The sequence below is a fragment of the Scomber scombrus genome, chromosome 19 (genome assembly GCF_963691925.1).
Source record: "Scomber scombrus chromosome 19, fScoSco1.1, whole genome shotgun sequence".
NCBI lineage: Eukaryota > Metazoa > Chordata > Actinopteri > Scombriformes > Scombridae > Scomber > Scomber scombrus.
The window spans coordinates 14,390,595-14,410,780 of record NC_084988.1 but is presented as its reverse complement, the minus strand read 5'-3'; the positions used below and the strand labels follow the sequence as shown (position 1 = coordinate 14,410,780).

The 20,186-nt window shown below is 40.3% G+C and overlaps 1 protein-coding gene across 1 annotated transcript in view; it reads right to left on the bottom strand.

Annotated features, from left to right (window-relative positions):
* bahd1 (bromo adjacent homology domain containing 1) overlaps positions 1-20,186 on the bottom strand; it is a 31,071-nt gene extending 10,885 nt beyond the window's left edge. The window contains exons 1-2 of the mRNA XM_062439835.1: positions 19,885-20,186; positions 751-2,526 (exon numbers count right to left, since the gene is read on the bottom strand). Coding sequence (XP_062295819.1) covers positions 751-2,404 — 1,654 coding nt within the window. The 5' untranslated portion in view covers positions 2,405-2,526; positions 19,885-20,186. The remainder of the gene's footprint in view (positions 1-750; positions 2,527-19,884) is intronic.

The window sequence follows — 20,186 nt, the reverse complement described above, 5'->3', positions numbered from 1 at the left end:
CATGCGCTCTAACCACTGGACACCAGGGCGCACCTCAAAAATCTAGCTTTAACTAACAGAGTATCCCTCCATTATTGATGTGGGATGACTTAGAATAGTGACACATTTGGAAATTTTACGAGCAATGCTGCAGGCAACAAGCAATAGTGAGAGCTAGAATCAAAAATCTATCAAATATGCTGAGGCAACTCCTATGGTAACTGTTTAACATCAGAAGTTGCCCATAATATTGCTTTGTCTATGGCCATCCTTGGGTTACGGATCCTTTGAGCAATATTTTAGGCAATATTATGCAAGAGCAGATATCTCAACACAGTAGCATTTATTATGGTAATATCTTGTGGAACAGATACATTATATATTTTCCCTACAACTCAATTTAATCCCTGTTAAGGTAGGTATGCTGCCATATCAAGTTGCTCAAAAAGTTACCTTAATGTCTGTTCTTAAGTCAACATTGCTTTACTTTCTGTTATATAATGTTGTCTTCCTCTCTGTGATGACTGTGGTACGTCAGGCTACTCATACACACACCCTTTGATCATTCAAAAAGAAAACCGGTAACAAACACACTTTTATCCTATTGCTCTATTTTTGAGGTACATGAGGAAGTTGTCAGTGCATACTTGCCACAAAGACAGATAACTGTATATTAACTCATCTTGGTGATTTCTGAAAAAAACTATTATAATACATTGCTAGATGTTCCCAAAAAGTAAGCCTAGTTAAATCAACTTTATATGCGCTTACCTCTTTTGATGCCATGGTTGCATTTGGTGCAGTCTGCAGGGCTGAAGGAGCACCCTCCTCTAGCAATGGCTGGAATCACACTGGTATAGGCGGAGTAGCCGTTGATCCTGCAGGGCTCTCCGTAGCACGCCTCCACTGAGGTGCAGCAGTATACTGGATGAGAAATCCCTGAGGGCTGCGGACCAGAGCTGGGGAGCAGCTTGGGTCTCTTGCCGCTCCTTGGGCATAAAGCAAGGGGTGGTATGGAGGAGGGGGAGGTGTCCGGGCGGCTGAAGTGAACACAGTAGCTAGGGAAACAGGTGTATGAGTGTGGGCTGATGGTTATGGCTGCTGGGTGGGATACAGAGTGGGGGGACTGGAGATGGTGGTGATGATGATGATGGTGATGGTGGTGGTGGTGGAACACCTCAGACACAGAGCCGTCCTCGGGTTCCTTGAAGGTCTTGTCCTCCAGGAAGAGGGCCAGTCTATGACAGTACTCGACACACCTCTCCTGGGAGCAGCAGTAGCAGGAAGACACCTCGGTCTCTACCTGCTCCTCTTTGATTGTTTTTAAGGAGAATCCCAGCGTGGAGCCATGGTGCAGCGCATGTTTGAGACACTCCTGCCCCCCTGAGGCGCCCTTCCATTCTGGATCCAAAGCCTTTGTCCTACATAAACTACAGCATCCCTGGACAATAGAGCCCAGCTGGGAAAGAACCGGATCCTCTGTACCCTGTTTTCTGTGCTTAAGTTGCTCGTCATGTTTTGGATGTGTTGTTCTTTTGGTCTGTGTTGTTCCTCCACACACAGGCTTACTACTAATCTCATCCTGAGTCAAAGCTGTAGATTCACTTTCACTCACTTTCTTGGACTCTGGCTTTTTTTGCCTCTTGGTCCCGTACTGGGTACTGGTGAGTTTGAGCAGAGCTGCAGCAGTGAGGCCTGCCTGACGCCGAGGCGTTGGCGCAAACAAACTCAACCAGTCAATGTTCTGAGCCTCTGCTGCTGACCGCTTCTGTTTTTTGGGTCTTTCTTTGACATCTGCTTTAACTTTTGGAGGAACCTTTTTGGTTTTATGATCTCTATGTTCCTTTTTAGTGAGAGTGTCTTTAGTTGAATCTTCAGTGGAAGGCTGCTGTTTCTTCATGAGATGTGATGTGAGATACTTGTTTCTGTAGAGCAGCAAGCTGTTGACAGCCTCAGCATTAAGAGAGGCCATTCTCCGCCTGCGTGGCTCAAGGACGGGTGTGGGCAACATGAGTAAGGCGCCAGATTGGTTGATTTTTGGTTCCAGTGCGTGCTGATTGGCTGTGGAAGTTTTCTTGAGTCCAGATTTACCACATTTGGTCTTTCTTTGAGTGGAGCTGGAGTGGAGCTTCTTTTTGACTTTAACAGTCTTTTGTTTCCCAGTTTTTGGTACATCCTTTTCTTTACCCACAACTCTTTTCTCCTCCAGACGGGTTAGCAGGACACAGCAGTCCAGTGCATCGCCATCACCAGCTGCCAATGTCTTCTTCTTCTGTCTGTGTGATTCTTTCTTATCCTTCTGTTTCTTTCCTCTCAGCTCATTCTTTCTCTCTTTCCCTTTCTTTAAACCGCCTTTTTCCTTGCTTCCCTTCTCCCTCCGGGGCATCCCGCCTTTCATTGGCTGGTTCCGCTGAGCTTTCACCATGATCTCGTCCTGGAGCAGATCCACCACCTCTTCATCCACGGGGTCCTACGATGGTGTGTTTGAGCTCAGAGAGGCCCTTCAGCGAGCATCATCACGGATCATCACTTGGGTCCATACACTCTCTGGAGAGAGACAAGAGTAGACATTTAACTTTTAAGCTCAAGCCACACATAGACCCCCCCCTTCCCTGCAATCTTTATGTGAGTGTGACTTAATGTAAGAGACAGGATCAGACAGGATCTTCTGATGCATTATTTAACAACCGGTTTTACTTAGTTTGCTGTCAGTTTCCAGGTCCCTGAGGCTTATGACCACTTAGACAACCCTTCTCCTTAACATGCAAATACTCTGCACACACAGGATGGTGAAGAAATTGAGATAAAAGTACATTATATTATACCAGGGTATAGATTTAAGCCTGAGGCTATATGCACTCCTCTGTCCAATGTGTCAGTTCTTTTGTAGTTATTTAAAATCTGCAGTTAGAACACTTAGATCACAGTATATTAATTGTTCTGTATTCTAGTTGTTTTAATTTAAGATTGCAGACAAATAATAATAAAATCCCTGCCTTTTCATCCTTTGTATCACTACAGAACATTTTCAGCTCATTGAACCCATATTGAAGCAGATTAATGACTCACACAATCCTCTAGGAGCCCAACATTACAAGTATTCACCCACTCACAGCGAAAACACAGAAGAACAAACCAGATCAGCCATTTAGGTGATGTGTTTAATGTGCAATATGATTGATGCTTTAAGAAGTGATATGGATCTTTATGCCACACCAATTTACCTTTAGCCATGGCTGCAGTCTACAGCGAGTGGTGTGGTGTAACCAAAGAGTATGTAATTAGATTAAACATGAAAAGGCTGCTTCACTCCACAGGAGAACATATTTCAATCATCTACAAGGTCAAAAGGGGGCACAAACTATTTTAAATCACTGTGTGATATGAAGTTGAACAACAAACATGGTGCAATGATTTGTTAATTGATCCTTATTCCACCCATATTGATGGCACATGAGCTTCTTCAGTTTCCATGTCAACAGGCTGGTCTCCAACAACTTGATCGTAGAAAGATGCGTAACAGGCTATACAATCTCCTGTAATTAACACGTTTTCCTGTTCTCGCAGTACAAGAAAAATACCTCACCTCCAAGAACTAAGTTGACTCTTGAGCCACGAAACCTTGTTCAGTGATCGATTAGTCGAGTAACAAAATATAAATTGGCAACTTTGATAATACTTAATTATTTAGGTCAATTACCAACCAAAAATGACAAACATTGTTTAAGGATTTGCTGCTATTAGCTGTTATATATTGTACTTTTGATATCTGTGAATTTTGGATTGATGAAAAAAGCATGTGAAGACATCACTTTGTGCTCCTGGAAATTGTAACAGGCGTTTTTTTCTTTTCCATTTTCAAACATTTTAAAAATGAATTAATGTGAAGAAGAATTATTCTTTCAAGTTGTAGCTGTCAAGCAATCTCATGTGTTTTTGTTCATTCTTCATGCATCTGTCAACTTCATTTTTAAAAGTGGTATTAAATTACATTTCCTATATTGGACTGACAAGACACACCGCTTGTGCTGTGCTTTAAGTGTATCAAACAAATGAAGTCGAGCAAAAATTATACACACCATGTGAGTATAAATGACAGAGAAAGCTGGGATTTACTGTGAGTATGGAAACCTCATCGACAAATTATGTGATACCGACATCCTCTATTTTATTTTCATTGAGAATGCGTCAACCCACATATAAAATCCCACTTTGACGTAAGAAAATTTATCTGCAATGATACTTTATGAGAGGCACATAGCCCTAATTAACTGGACAGTTTGGTCAAATGTCCAGAAATGTTACTCTAAAAATCCCATATCAGGGCAAAAATGTCTCCCAGCAGCATCTCTTGGTTGTAATTTACGATTAACAATAATGGAATGCAACTGAAGGATATGCTCATTGTAACAATATTTATGTCATTACAGATGTTTGCTTTCTATAAATCAAAGTACATCACATGCTGTAATCTTTTTTGTAGCCATTGTTGCAACTGGGCTTAAAATGATTGTGGAGCAGCAGTGTGCGATGACAAATGTGACAAAAATATCATGCTCTACATCCCAATGCTCACATCCGTTTGCACTGTACCATAAGTTTTCTTAGATTTGAAGAGATCTGATGTTGGTAACAACCATTTGCAGCTAAGCAATATGCGCCATAAAGAGAATAATGACTTGTTTTGACTGAAAGATGCAAATTCGGCTAGAAACTGTTTCTGCACTGCATAATAATAACAACGGGAATCTTTTAATCAACAGCTCAGGAATTCACACAACTTCACCTTGTTGCCGAATATGCAACAAATCTGCTATTCTTTTACTATGACAACTTGCTATCGTGTAACATCTAATGAAGGGCTGAAAAAACAAAACAAAGTGTGGCTCTTGTTGAAGTTCCCCAAAGAACAGACAGAGTGAGGAGTTTTATTCTGCTCCTCGAGGATTTTTTGGTGTATGTCACTAACAATATTCATCGTGCGTAATATATCCTCCACAAAAATGCTGGAAACATCTAGAGGATGTTTCTAAAAACTGAATACATTTTGACTCTAATCCTTCCCAACATTTGGAATCAGCAGGAATCCTTTACTTTCATGTAAGCTGTCTGATCTGCTGCAGCATTTTTCATAAAATTGAGAACATACCCAGAGTTGAGCGGTACTGAAAACACACTTTGACTCCGCAGTGGACAGAACTCTCTGGCTGGACATCTTCAAACCGTCTCATAGCTCAGTTTGCCCTTACTGCCGAATGACTCAGTGAACCGTGAAATGCAATCCATGACAGAGAAATTTAATTTCCAGATAACAAGAGGACAAAAGGAGCCTCGCATTGAGTTTCTGTCTGTGGATATCAAATCAAGTTGCTTCATTTGAATAAGACAAGCATGCACAATGGAAGGAAAGGAGCTCACTGAAGAGCAGCATCATTATTTCCCCTCAGCTAGACCTTTACCACAACGACCGCAACCAATAACACCATAGATTTTTGGGTAAAATTAATACAGTGGTCATATACAGTATTTGCTTGTTTTTTTTCATACTGTTTAGAATTTAAACCAGTGTGCTGTGCAAGTGTTTTTCACACTGAGCCTAACATACATGTAGCCACATACACACAAAGACATGCTGCTTTGAGATTTCTTTTAAGCTTCTGATAATAATATAGTTTAGAAATATACTCTTCTTTTCCAGTTTCTCTATTTGTATACGCATTTCTTATATTTCTTGTTGACTCCTTTATAGAGGAGATTTTGGATGCTTTCATCTTTAAAATGTATATATGAACCAATGACTATTGGTTAAACACATTCTTTTTTTCTTTATTCTCAACATATAGTAAAACTTTTGACAATTTTTCCTCCATTTTTAACCTTAAAGAACTCCTACAGGTGTGCAAGAAATGACAGAGAGTAACATCTCAGAGGCTTAATTTTGTTATTTTAAACAGTGGTAAACACGACCTACTCAACTTCTTTTTTGTGTGTGAAATTCTGGCTAATTTGACTCATTCAGGCCTCTAAACATGATTCAAATGGTGAGAACAGAAAGTCCCTTATCTTTGACTGATCAAAAAACACATTACACCTGTGATGAGGTGTCACACATGTAGACATGACTTGGTTTTAGGGAAACAGGTCAGAAATAGTTGGGAACCAGTGATGTAGAACATTTGTGGAGTGTAACCCCTTAAAATAAGGCAATGCCAATTTGTGAACCATCATCAAAGATTTTTAGAGCCCTGAAGGAGTGAAAAAGCAACCCAAAAAGAGAGAAAAGTCGGTAAAAAATAAGCATCATTTTACATAACAGAGATATTATGTATTTTTCTTATCCCTGTAATTACCTTGTGACCCTTCAGACTACCCTGCGACTCCATGCTGACCCCAAAACACTGATTCAGTAGATCACACATAAACACATATTTCTACTCACAACCTTCCTACAACAATTAGGATATATAAAGTAGACTTATAAAGCTTGTTTAAGAATACTATTGTGCTGTGAATTTCTCTGTCTCCTCCTGATTAATTGAATGTAATTTCATGCCACACAGAAGAGGAGGCGGCAGAGCTGACTGGCTGCCACACAGACTCATTCAGAAGAAGTACATGGTGTAGAGCTGTCATCATGAGAGAGAAAAAGCCCTGAGGCAGGATAGCTCTCAGGCATCTCAGCTGCTGTGTGTGCAGCTTCACACACACACACACACACACACACACACACACACACACACACACACACACACACACACACACACACACACACACACACACACACACACTTTTCCTGGAGCAAATAATCAGCAGTCCTACACCACCAACAACACTATAATCATCCTCCACCACCATCCTCCTCCACCTCCATGCAGGTTGAGGCACCAGCAGCAGTTACACACACACATACACACCCACCCACCCACCCACACAAACACACACACACACACACAATTAGCAGTATTATAATAAGCAGGGGGGGTGGGAGAAAATGCAATTAAGGGCAGCGTTATGCATATATTGTAAAGAAGCAGGGTTTGTGGAAACAGACTCGCCTCCTGGAGCTTGTAGTTTGCCATGGTGGTGGACAGTGTTAATGTGACAGCATGCCGTAGCAAGAGTGCAGGCTGTGATATCTATCAGAAGTCCGAAAAAAATCTCCTCAGCGGGGGGGAAACGAGTCAAAAAACCCGAGCATCGGCGATCAATCGTGGGGAGTGGGTTTGAAGCGGGCTGCTAGTTAATATCAATATCATTAGGAGCTCGTGTTACAGCCGACCCACCGACCCTATCATCTCCAACTGTGACGGGAATTACAGCCGCGGATTCATCATTACCTTGCGTGTCCCGTCGGGAATGAAGAGAGAGCGAGAGAGGATTAAAATAAAAGAAGAAATAAAATAAAATCCCGTCCTGTTTTTCTTTTGGTCAGTCTCGGGCTCCGTGTGTCGACCCGGGGAGCGATCCGCGGACCGAGCAGCCCACAGTAGCCGGAGACATGGTGAACAAAATCGGTGAGCGGTGACCTACTTCCGAAGTGGCAGCATGCTGGAGATAATATTCATGCGCTGCCTGCGTTCACATTTCGCCGTTGCACCGGGACATCCCTCTGTCTGTATAACGCAAAATCATGTTCCCGGCATAGTCCTGCAGGAACTAAACTGCCTGAAATTATCTAGTGGGGATTTTTCCACACTTCACACTATGTTTAATCCCTAATAGAAAAGGCGCTTGTATTTCCTCCTTCTGCACCGTGTTCTATAATATCGTTTTTTATGAGAGGAAAGTAGCTCTATTTTAGTGAGAACAGAAACACCCCGCTGGAAAATACCAAACTTCCTTCAATAGGCTATAAAATTCACTCCTTAAAAAAAAAAAAAAGTGATCATCTGGGAGATGTGTAATGAAAGAAATTCATTTTGCCCCTAAAATAAGATCCACGCACAAGGAAAATCACGAGAAATGCAGGAAAGTGAGTGTTATTTCAGCACATTTGCATCCTGTTTACACTTCACATAAACGTTTCACCTGTATATAGACACTGTATGTTGTTGTCCATGTGTATTTTTTTCCCCCACTCATTTGCTTGTACATAATAGTTATATTTATGTTTAGTTATCCTTGTTCAGCTTGTTGTCCTTGTGTGTCTTTCTGAAGATTGTTGTGTGTAAATACATTGAGAGCCACTAGACACCAGAGTCAAATTCCTTGTATGCTTTAACATACTTGGTCAATGAAGCTGATTATAAAGCAGAATTAATATCTAACAAGTTCATACTAAAATACTGTAAAAAAAAACAAAAAACAAACAAAAGCAAAACAAACAACTATTGATTCACTATAAACTCACTGTGTATACAGCACAGTATATCCTATATGTATATAGTTAACAGTAACATAAATATTATTCAGTATATAGCTGTAATATTAGTTATTTAGTTAATTTCAATAGAAAGATATCAGCAGTAACACTGATAATCAATTACATTTCCTTTTGAAGCAAGAATTACAAAATGTAATTGGTTCCTTTTATGCTTTTACATACTTGGACAATAAAACTGATTCTGACTTTGATAAAGCAGAATGAATTTGAATTTTGAATCCATACTGAAATAATTAAAAAAAAAAAAAAAAAACTATTGATTCACCATAAACTCACTGTGTAGCTATAAAGTCAGTAAGTCCCTATATGTGAACAGTTAGCAGTAATATACATGTAGTCTGTGGAATTAGATGCCACACAGGACAGAGTTACTTCAGGGGTTCCTGTGGGTTATATTTCATTGTTGACCACATTTACAACAGGTCATTTTAACAGAGTGTGTTAAGAGCTACTGAGTCCTTTTACAGAGCAGCTTATGTGCTTTCACAGTTTATTGCACAGTTTATTTAGAAAAAAAACAAAAAGAAGAAAAGCACAGAAAACTAAACACGGTAATGGGCTATGATTATTAACAAAAAACATAGCATAAAACCCCATCAATACATATTTAACATCCATAAACCTGCAAAGATAACCGGGGAACGTACAATGTATAATTGTAAAGGACACTTGTGTTCCAAAACGTTTCACCAAACCCACAAGGAACTTCACTGAGATTGCATAACTCAATACTGTTGTTTCTATTCAAACAAACTTAAAATCAATATAAAACCAGTGCCACTTTTCTAATGACAAAGTAGAATAGCACAGTATGGCTTTATGCACACTGACACTACCTTGCCATGCATCTGAGAACACAGCAGTCAATGAATTACAGTAAATCCAACCATCCCATTAAAATATCAACAGATAACATTGTTTAACTATTTGCACAGGAACATTTTATAAGATATGTGTATATTTACCTACAACTTTACACAACAGAGTCACACCACTCTGTAAATCTCCAGGTTGTTTGCAGTTGTGTCTACATGGTAACCCTAGATTTGCTGTTTTATGGCGTGACAACACTGTGGTTATGGTCTGGTTTGGGTTAAAATGATCACTTGAAACATGGTGCAGGTTAAACTTACAACTATTACAAATCTTCACAAATCTAGGGTTACCACCTAGACATGACCTTTGCACTCACGTGTATGAATGTATCTATTCACCTATTTGCTTGTACATAATAGTGATGTTTATAATTAATTATATTTTGGCTTGTTGTCCTTGTTTATCTTTCTGAAGATTGTTGTGTAAATTAAGAACCACTAGAAAATGATGTCAAACACACTGTGTGTAAAGCAGTCTCTATGTATACAGTTAATAAAAACTATTGACTATATAGCTGCAATTATTGTTTGTTAGTTGATTAGTCGGTCAACAGAAACTTGTCAGCAGCAAAACTGATAATCAATTAATCTTTTGAGTATTTTTCTGAAGCAAAAATGGCAAAAGTGTACTTTTACATGCACAATTGTAAACTGAATATCTCAACGCTTTCGTCTGTTACACACACTTAATGACATCACACTGGACATTTTTTTACTACCTGCTGACACTTTATAGACTAAGTGAATTGATTAATTGAGAAAACAACTGGTAGGTGAATCGATAACGACAAGATTTGTTAGTTGGAGCTCTGAATAGACACTATAAAATATGATCATGACATTACTCAACATCATTATAAACTAACACTTTGCAGTGTAACAACGACATTGTTAAATAGAAGATCATTGTCAACTCACTAACGAGTGTTCCATAATATAAATCCAGTGATTTTTTTCATCCAGATTGATGACAGCAGATAAAAGAAGCATGCATCCTTCTTAATTAGACTCATTTACAGTATATCCTCTTCTCTTAATGATACACGAAATCTAATAATGTCAGTGAGTGGCTGCTCATCATTTATTACTTTACTCCTTGAGGAAACACAGATAAGATCAGCCTGTTACGACACACACACACACACACACACACACAAATCACACATTGTCAGTGGTGACCACTCGGATGCCGGAGTTGCTTAATTTACAGTACAGGAAAACTTTAATATCTGCGCCAAACAGTAGCTTCAAATCTTTTAACAACAAACTGTTTGGAAAGTCAGCATGTTATCAAGTTAGCATGTAGTCAAAATCAACCTTAATTGGGATAAATGCTGATCATCCTCATCAATATCAGCTTAACAGTAAGTAATTAACAGTTGTAAACGAGCTGAACGTGTTAAGTAAATGAGGCATGAGCACTGGGGGAGTATAGACTGCTGAGAGCTGACCTGTACTGCAATAAACACACCGCAGAGAGATGCACAACAATGACCCGCAGGACTAAATGCTTCCTATAAGCAGGACTCACTCACTCACTCACTCACTCACTCACTCACTCACTCACTCACTCACTCACTCACTCACTCACTCACTCACTCACTCACTCACTCACTCACTCACTCACTCACTCACTCACTCACTCACTCACTCACTCACTCACTCACTCACAGTGATAATACAGAAACAGTTTTTTTTAGTGGCAATTCCTTTTTTAACCTTTGCATTTCGATTCATAATGCCATCCAGTCAACTGAAACAATGACAAATGCACAACGGAAATGTGATTCTGAAAATGATGGATATCGAGACACTTTCATTCGGCCTGAATATGATACTTATTGTGCGCATGTCTCAGATATTTAATACTTCCTTCATCCAACATTAAACTGCAATAATATTTTTTTAAGCTACTTAGGGACCAAACAAGTTTAATTTCATATGTCCAAGTGGTTAGTATGCAGTACAGTTGCCTTTTTACACATCCAGCAGACACGGAGCAGCATTAACATTCATTTGGAGTCATGTTTCTGGCCACCTGGTGACTGTAAGTCCAATATTGACTCTCCTTTTACCTCTGGTTTGCTCCCCATCAGGGAAATATCTGTCTCTAGCTGCTAAATCCTCCTATTTGTTCATTAGTTACCAGCTAACTGATCAGAGTGATGAGAAAGTTTCCTTTACCTTACACGCAGCAATTTAATCCGTTGTCATTTTAAAAATATTGTAAGCTTTAATGACACATTTCCAATAGAAATAACACATTTATGGTTTGTCTTACTTTGGTCATTGTGGAATTTGTGATCATTTCCTGATAAAAGTGAGCGTATGCATACATTCACTAAATACTTCTAGCCTGCAACTACAAACCAAAGTGTATTTTCTTTGCCCTGGGCTCACTTTAAAAACATTTGTTCTAGCAAATCAACAGTTTTATGGTCCTTTGTTGTCTTAATATGTTCAGGATCATTTACACCTCAGACATATACAAAGTTATTTACATTAGCTCACACCTCCATCTGACAAGATCTCTCTTCAAAGCTCATCTGAGGAGATATTTGCCAAAGATGATGAATTCTTCAAACTGAAGGTAGAGAGATAGCAGTGAAATAATGCTGTTATACTTATATTGATCCCTTTCTGCCTCTGCCTGAAAAGTCAGAGCTCCTATTCTGCTACAGACCAGCCGCCCTCGAGCTGCCTGAGGTTCAGTTCAGTTCTGCTCACTTGGACTAAAAGAGTTTTTATATAAAGAGACAACTTTACAAGCTGCACCTTTGACAAAAGAACATGAACAGCTGCCATGTGAGTTCTGCTCAATCATTTTAAAAGATGTTAGACATATGATCACATCTTATGGAGGCTAGTGTTAGTTAGCATTCTTAAGCTGGATATTGCTGTATAACTGACATTTCTAAATCAGTTTATTGACTTTTTTTAATCAGCTTGTCGATCAACTAATTGCAAAGCACTTTGAACTACATTAGTCTGTATGAAAGGTGCTTTAAATAAAGTTTGTTTGATTGATTGATTTATGACTCCTCTAAATACTGTCACACTACACTTTAGCACTATAATTATTCTGCAACTGCTAGAGTCCCTTTCTCTTTTTATTTTTCAGTAGCTTCAAGGCTAGAAAAATCACACACTGTCTAGCAGGATCGCATATATTTATATATGTACTATTTCGTAACTTCATTGAAGCTATATGAAGAGTGAAATATTAATTATTCATTATAGCTGCATCATCCCGTCAAACTGAAATATTCCAGTTGCCTTGAGCATAATTTTATACACATTTCCTCAAAATGCACCCTTGGAAACTCACTGGGTACTCTGGGATGTCCACAAGAGTTTGTAATGACTCAGTGTGTCAGTGAGTTTGTAAGATCTCAGAACAGCCCCTCCTGTCACACTTTTCCCTACATTGTTTCCCAACAACTTAACAACTTTGTAACTTTCTGAAAGTGTCCAGAGTATGGAAGTTTATCTCACCTGTTTAACTATTTCTTACATGTGTTGTGTGTAACACTGTGTGCAGCACCATTCATACCTGTGAGGTGAGACTGTCAAAATGAGTAAGTTATCCCCATTTGTACAATTTACCACTTCCTGCCGCTCTTTGACAGCTGCTTTCTTTGCCTTTTTCAAGTGTGTCCATTAGACACGGTATACACTGTTTTGTCTTCCCCTGACCTTCAGCAGACTGTAGCCATCTACAGACGCTACGTAAACAAACAGATGTAGTCAGTTTTTCCAATTCTTTTTCTCTTTACTTAAAATATAAACTTAAACTTCCTCAAATACATCTGTGCATGTTTGAGGCCAAATCCAGTCCAAAATCTGCTACTGGACAACATAAAGAACCAGTGGAACAACCTTGGCAACAAAGGCTACGAGATGGATGACCATTTGTGGCCGTGTGTGAACAATCTGATGTCAGTTTTATGGGGGAAGTAGAGGTAACATTACTAAGATAGTGTTCAGAACAGGCTGATGCCACCACATATTTTGGAACTTTGACATCCGACATCACAACAGTGTATAAATGACAGAAAATCACAAAGAGCATGATGGACCAAAGTTGAAGTAGCCTAAACAACCTGTCAGTGCAATAAATTTCACCACATAGAGTAAAGTAGAAAATAGCTGCTGGAAATGGACTGGCAGTGCTCATAAATATGAGGTTGAGTGTTTACTGTCAATTTTACCATAGAGTAGGAGAGGAAGAGTACAGCTCACTTTTGACATTAAATAGAAATGCAGTTTCAGTGTGACGATCCAGTGAAATCATTCAGGAGCCCTCATCCATTCTAACCACTTTAGCAACCTGTCATTCAGCCAGTTATACAGCTGTAACAGTGTCATACATTTCAGGTAGCAACAATGTGGTACACAACTAATTTATTTGTGACAACACCATATTCATGCAAGATAGTGTTTGTGAGGGTTAAAAACCTTTTGAGGCAGAATACTGAGAGGAATAGAGGAACCATAACTGATCATGTCTGTTTGAAATTTACAAAAATGGGAATGTAGCATTGTTGGTGATAGCCTTGCTACAAGGCAACCATACATGTAAGAGTAGAAAGGAATGCGTTTGGTTATTAATAATGACAAATAATTATCATAAATAATTATTAATTAAAATATTAATGTCAGAGTCTCCAGCAAGTGAGGGCCGAGAGGTCAAAAAGCACAAGCTTAAAGACAGTGTAAAGTGAATTCAGACATTTTCTTCTAAACACATTAAATAGGTCATACATGCATTTCTAAAAAAGGTGTAAAAAGCATTTCAACCATTTAGATTTGAATTGTGGAGCTAGGCTTCACAAAATGTTTTTCAAGATTTCTGTGTCTGGATTTAATAGGCGGGTCTGAAAATCACCGCCGGGTTACGTAACACCGCGGTTAACCAATAGCACGGTTACACACCGGAGCATAAACCCGTCCCTGCTGCTGTAGGTATAAATACATCCAGCGCACACTACTACTACAGTCTACAGGTAGCCAGTTAGCTGAGTTAGCCGCCGAGCTAGCCGCCGAGTTAGCTGCCGAGCTAACAGCTGAGTTAGCAGCAGAAAGCTCTCAGACCAAGTCCATGTTTCTGGTAGAGGTGGTGACTTTGATTGACACTTGGCAGGGGGCGGGGTTTCAGCGAACTCGGTGGCCACTCCCACAGCATTTGTGAGAAGAGAAATAGGCAGACTTTTACACAACTTTGAAGCCTAATTTCATATATTTGGCGATTTTTTTAATCATTCACATTTGGCAGGGTGGTTAACAACACACTTTTCTGTGGTATGTCAAACTCAGAACACATTTATTTTTACTTTACACAGACTTTAAGCAGAAATACAAAATTATCTAGTATTATAGCTAGTATTATACACACTAATAACTCTGCCCAGACGACAACCTCTTACTGTCCATTAGTCTACCTGTGTGGTAGATGGGCGAGTGGTGCGTTCAAGGTCCGTCAGGCTAACGGTGCTGATTTCGGGTCTCCACGGACGGAAAAATCAGCCAGCTCTCACGGGTATGAATCATCCATGGGCTCTTTGTGGGAATAAATCATCCATGGATTCAAAACTGGGATCAATCCAGCGTTTTCTAAAGGCGCTAGTCGAAAGCTAGCGGCGCTTCAGGATCTTTTTACTGTTACCCTTTGGTCAAACAGCTGAAATCTTGTTTCGTCCAGCGAGGGTGAAGATGCTCCGGAGGTGGGGGAAGTGGTGTCACGCGTGGTACCTTTATCAGTCTCCCGCTTTGGCAGAGGGGACGAACGTCTCTTACAGCAGGATAACTATGAAAGGCAGAGTTTACGTTGTGCAGCGGACTTTTGTAAACCGAAAATGACGTTGTACAGTACGAGAACCGAGGGATTATGGGATGTTGAGCTCAGGGTGATTTGACCGTAGTCCGAGGGGATGAGAGAGGGCAGGGAGGGGGTCGAGAGCCCCCTTGATGCTCTTCCCTTTGTTTAAAGGCCGAAGACACTCAAATTGAGGCCTTTATCTTTCCTGTTAGGCCGCAGCATGTCTTTCAGCAGACAAAAAAAAGCCATGTGCTTTGGGCCATGGCACGAAGGCCCAAAGGTGAGAATGAAAGTATAGATGAAACAGACAAGGCACAGAATGATGCTTAAGCCTGGAAATAGCTGAGATCTTGATGGTGCAAAAGTAGATTAAAGTCAATATTCTTAAAATAATTGGTGCTCAGGGACTTAGCTTAAAAGATAACAGCTTAAGTGCACAAAATGTCTTAAATTCACATGAGTGCAGAACAGCACATCATGCTGTGAAAACCTTACATTTGCTGCTCAATAGAACAAGTAGTCAGCTGTTATTTCTCAGCTTCAGCATGTAGTCCACAGATGCAAAGATGACAGTTCAGCACTACAGAGCAGATGCAGGACAGGAAGTGTAATTATCTGCTTCTACTGTTCATCTTCAAAGAGATGGGGCAAGATGCCAGACAGCCTGACTGGCAAAGAGAGAGAGAAGGATAAAAAAAAAAGAGGAGAGCCAGATATAGAGAGATAGTGAGGACGACTGAATTCAAAAAAGATCGAAGCAAAGCGCTAGAGAGGAGTGAGGAGAGTGGAAGGAGAATCTCACACCTTACATTTCATCGAGCAGGAGAAAAGTCAAACTTGGTAGAAATCAGAGGGGCAATTTTTCACATTCACCCTCCTTTGTTTGACAGCTCCTCAGAGATACAGACGTCTGACATAGACTTTCTGAGAGAGCGGGTGAGAACAAGAGGGAAGAAAAATTAAGAGAAAGTGTGAGAGACAGTGATGGAAAGGGTGGGTGGGTGGGGGGGCAAGAGTGATGGATTGAGATAGCACAGAGAGTGGAGACAGAGAGAGATTGTCATCATCATCATGAACAATGTCTCGCTGATAGAAGAGGCCTGTCGCTGTATATTTTCAACCCAGCTGAGCAAGGAGTGAGGAGGGGTCGGTCACCCGCCTGCCCACCTGCCAGGGCCTCAGTCATGCTTTTAGCATCTGCCAAACTGAAGGACGCTTGGTGCCATGTGCTTTTCAGTGAAGGAGTCTGACGTTTGTCAGTCACAGTGAGGGCTTCTGTTCTGTTCGGTCTCAGCCAAACAGGGTTTAATGCCCTCCCTCCCCATCCTACACACACTCCCACCCCATGTAAACAATCCCAGTGTGTGTGATAAGTGATCGACACACCGGCTCTGTAAGCTCCACATCCACTGCAGCTGTGGGCCGGCTGACAGCTGACGCCGAGCTGTGGATCTATGCTCTCTTTCTCCTTCCTTCTCCAACAACCCTGCCTCCTCTTCTCCTATGTTTCCATGAAACAGACCTGTAATTTTCACAGCTGTGTCTTGGGCATTGTGCCAGGGTGAGTCAGGGAAAGAGAGACAGAGACAGAAGAGAGTGAGAGAGAGGGGTTGGCTAATGGCTTTTAGAGGACTACAGGCTGCAGCACGGCTTTGCTAATCCTGAGCCACTCAAGATTCACTGCTCATTCAAACCAGAGAAATATTCAAACAACTGTGCAAGATTAAGATCCAACTGCAAAACTCATTAGCATTACAAAACATACACGTGCAGAGTCCTGCAAATGTTATGGTTTGTATGGTAGCCACAAGGGATAAACTTGGTTTATTACAACACGGGTCTTATTTCTGTATTCGTGAAAAGTGTTTCCCAACCTTTTTTGGCTTGCGACTTCTTAAAATGTCTACTTGTGATGCCTCATTGCAGGTTACGGCCAGAGTGTGGATGTCCAGGAAGAAATTATTATTTTCTCACTTATCGCTTTAATCATCTGTGACTCCTCAGATTTTTCCTGGAAACCTTTTGGGTGTCCTGACCTCAAGAGTGGGTACCACTGTTTTAAGACCATTATTTCTAATTTTGTATTCACTTAAGTAACTGCTGAGGTCTGGGAACATGCCGACAACACTACAACCAATTCCAATGAGGCAAGAGTGTGAAAACAGCTTAAAAGTCATGATCAGACAGGTTGTAAACATGCCAGATTATTTTACACTACTTTAAATGTGCACCGAACACACCCATAATGTCTGTAATAATCTCTCCTCATGCAGGAAAAAGTATACACAGTAGGTCAAAGTTGAGCCAGGAAATGGATGTTTACGACTGACAGTATGGGTCATAATTTTACTATCCTCCTACTGTTTTTAACAGAAGTCGGGCTAACCTGGAGGTATGTTTTAAAATCCTGGAAGCTTATGTTTTTTTCCTCTTGGAAGTCTTTTTAATGATGTTGCTGTTTTCCCGAATCCCAGCTAATTAACTTGCTTAATAGTATTATTATTACCAATAGAAATGATGACCAAAACTATAATAAGAAGACCAAAGTTGTAATAAAGCTGAATTATCCTTTAAAATGAAACTTGAACAATCAGCAAACAATACATTGTTCAATTTCACATTAGGCTGTAACATATATTTCCTAATGTCATGCTGTACCATTAGCTTGGACATCTAAAGTAAGATTCTCTGTATTTGTATATACAAGTTCACTGCACCCACATTGCCATGCAAATCTTCACCAAAACAGCTGAAGCAACTGAAAAAGGAAGAAATAAGTATGAATAAGTGACAGCAATCGGTTTTGTTCTTTAAAGAAAGAATAAGGTGTCTTATACTGAGTGGTATTCAAACTCAGTGAGCCATCAAAGTCCCTGTTTGAACATCACTGTGTGTACTTTTCCTGCCACTTTATGAACAATAAGCCATTCATGCTGCGTGCCATGTTGTTTTCCCTTCCAGGAAATCATTCCCTAAACTAAAATACCTTTGTGTATAATTAAGGTGTAAAATGACAAGAATAAACTGTTGATATTTAAAATGTTTTCTTGTCAAAGTGATCTCAGAGCTTTCCTGTTTGTTTATATTTTATCAACACCTACAGTATTCTATATTATTCCATTGTCTGCTGTCCTTTCCACCACAGGAAGGATTTGTCTCCTTCAGGACAGCGGGGACAGTGTGTTTGGGTGACAGGAGGCACGTTCCCCCCCGCCCTCCACCCCCTCTCAGTCTACGGCCACAACAGGACACTTCTTCAGAATTAATGGGATTATGTCCAGGATTGATATCCAGCTTTATAGCTCACGTGTGGGCAGTGCAGCTCTTTTCAGCATGCTGCTATGACAGGCCTGTCTAGGTAGGCTGTGGAGAACCGACTAGACACAAATCTACCACAACCTCCAAAACTGAAGCTCTATTGTCCGGCTTTTTCTGTTCATGAGAGGCTTTACAAACGCCATTATACTGAGGAACTCACCAGGCAACTTGTATTTCATGCATCATGACCCTGATGTCATGTCATAAGCTACAATTTCCAGTGGCCTTTCACAGCAGGAGATGATCAACTCCACACAAAGCAGAAGCGTTGATCCAAATACTGGAGGGCTACAAATAATGATTTATTTTCAGTTTATTATTGATTAATCATTCCACCTATAAAATGTCCAAAAAGATGAAAAATGTCTAACACAAGTTCCCAGAGCACAAACTGAAGTTTTCAAAGTGTTTGTTTTGTCTGACCAACAAAAGAAGCATTCAGATCCTTATGCAAAAGTACAAATACCTCTGTGTACAGAAGTATTATCAGCACTGGTAAAAATCATTATGCAAACAGAATGGCTCATGCTACTGTTTTATAATTAAATTATTGGGTTATTACTCCAAAAAGCAAATGTTTTCAACTATTTTATATGATTTTGGGAAGTTCAGTTGACTGTATTATAATGCATCATTGTTTATATGCTCATTAGAGTTTTTGAGATCTTAATCTGCATAGTACAGCTGTCACTTAAATTTAGCCCATGTGGAGTTAAAAGTCCAAGATTTCTCTCTGAAACGTAGTGGAGCAGAGGTGTAACTCAGCATAAAAATGCACATGTGAAGTATTCCTACCTCAAAATGTTACAAAATAGGACACTTGATTAAAAGTACTACAGCTGACCAACAGTCCAAAACCAAAAGGGGAAAACCAGCCGACTTGACGTCTATAGAAGCTGCAACCTGTGAGCTTTTGATCTTTTTAAATATCAAAATGTACATACGCAATTCATTGATTATCAGCATTGTTGCCGATCCCTTTTCTGTCAGCTGACTAATCGATTAGTCGAATAGTTTCAGTTCTGGATCATAAAAACAGTCACTTTAAATTCCAGCAGCACGTTTACAGTGTCTCTCAATTTCCTGGCTAAAAAGACGTGCTGTGATATTTGCAGACCCTAACAAATACTGCAGTTATTTTCCATCATATCTTTCATCCCCAGCAAACAACCTAAAAAACCTACAAACAAAAACTCCACGGCGGCGGAGTCGAGCCTCAAACTTGAGCCGCACAGAAGCTGCCTGTGTGACATTTTCTGCGATCACGAGCTGGAGTCTCAGCCGAGGCTCTTTATTCACCATTTTGGCGAGAAAAAAGGACGACTGTGCCACTTGCACAACCAGGATTTAGAAAAGTTTGCTCTTTAAAGATCACCAGGAGCAAGGATCGCGTTATTTCTGTAGCTGCCACATTATTCCAACCCCGAGCAGCCTCATCGCTCGGTCTTGTCCTGCCTGACGCTTTCAGTTTAGCCTGAAGGCGATAAAGAGTTGAAGGCTTTGTGTCTTACCTTTTTGGCAGAGTGGAGAATAACCCAGCAGAGACGATTTTAAAAGGAAGATCACTTCCACAGGGCAAGAGAGCGATGCGTCAGGTGTACGCTTCCCGCAAGTGAAGGAGGAAAACAGAGTGGAGGGCGACTCATGTTGAGTTGATCGGCTGAAGCCCTTTTTTTTTCTTTACTCCAAACTGCGCTGCTCCATGCGCTACGCGTAAAAATCGCCAGTCGTTCACACTTTAAACTACAATCCTGGTTGGTAAGACGAAGTGAGGTGTGCCAAGCATTCAGCAGCGCTCCAGCAAACTACAGCT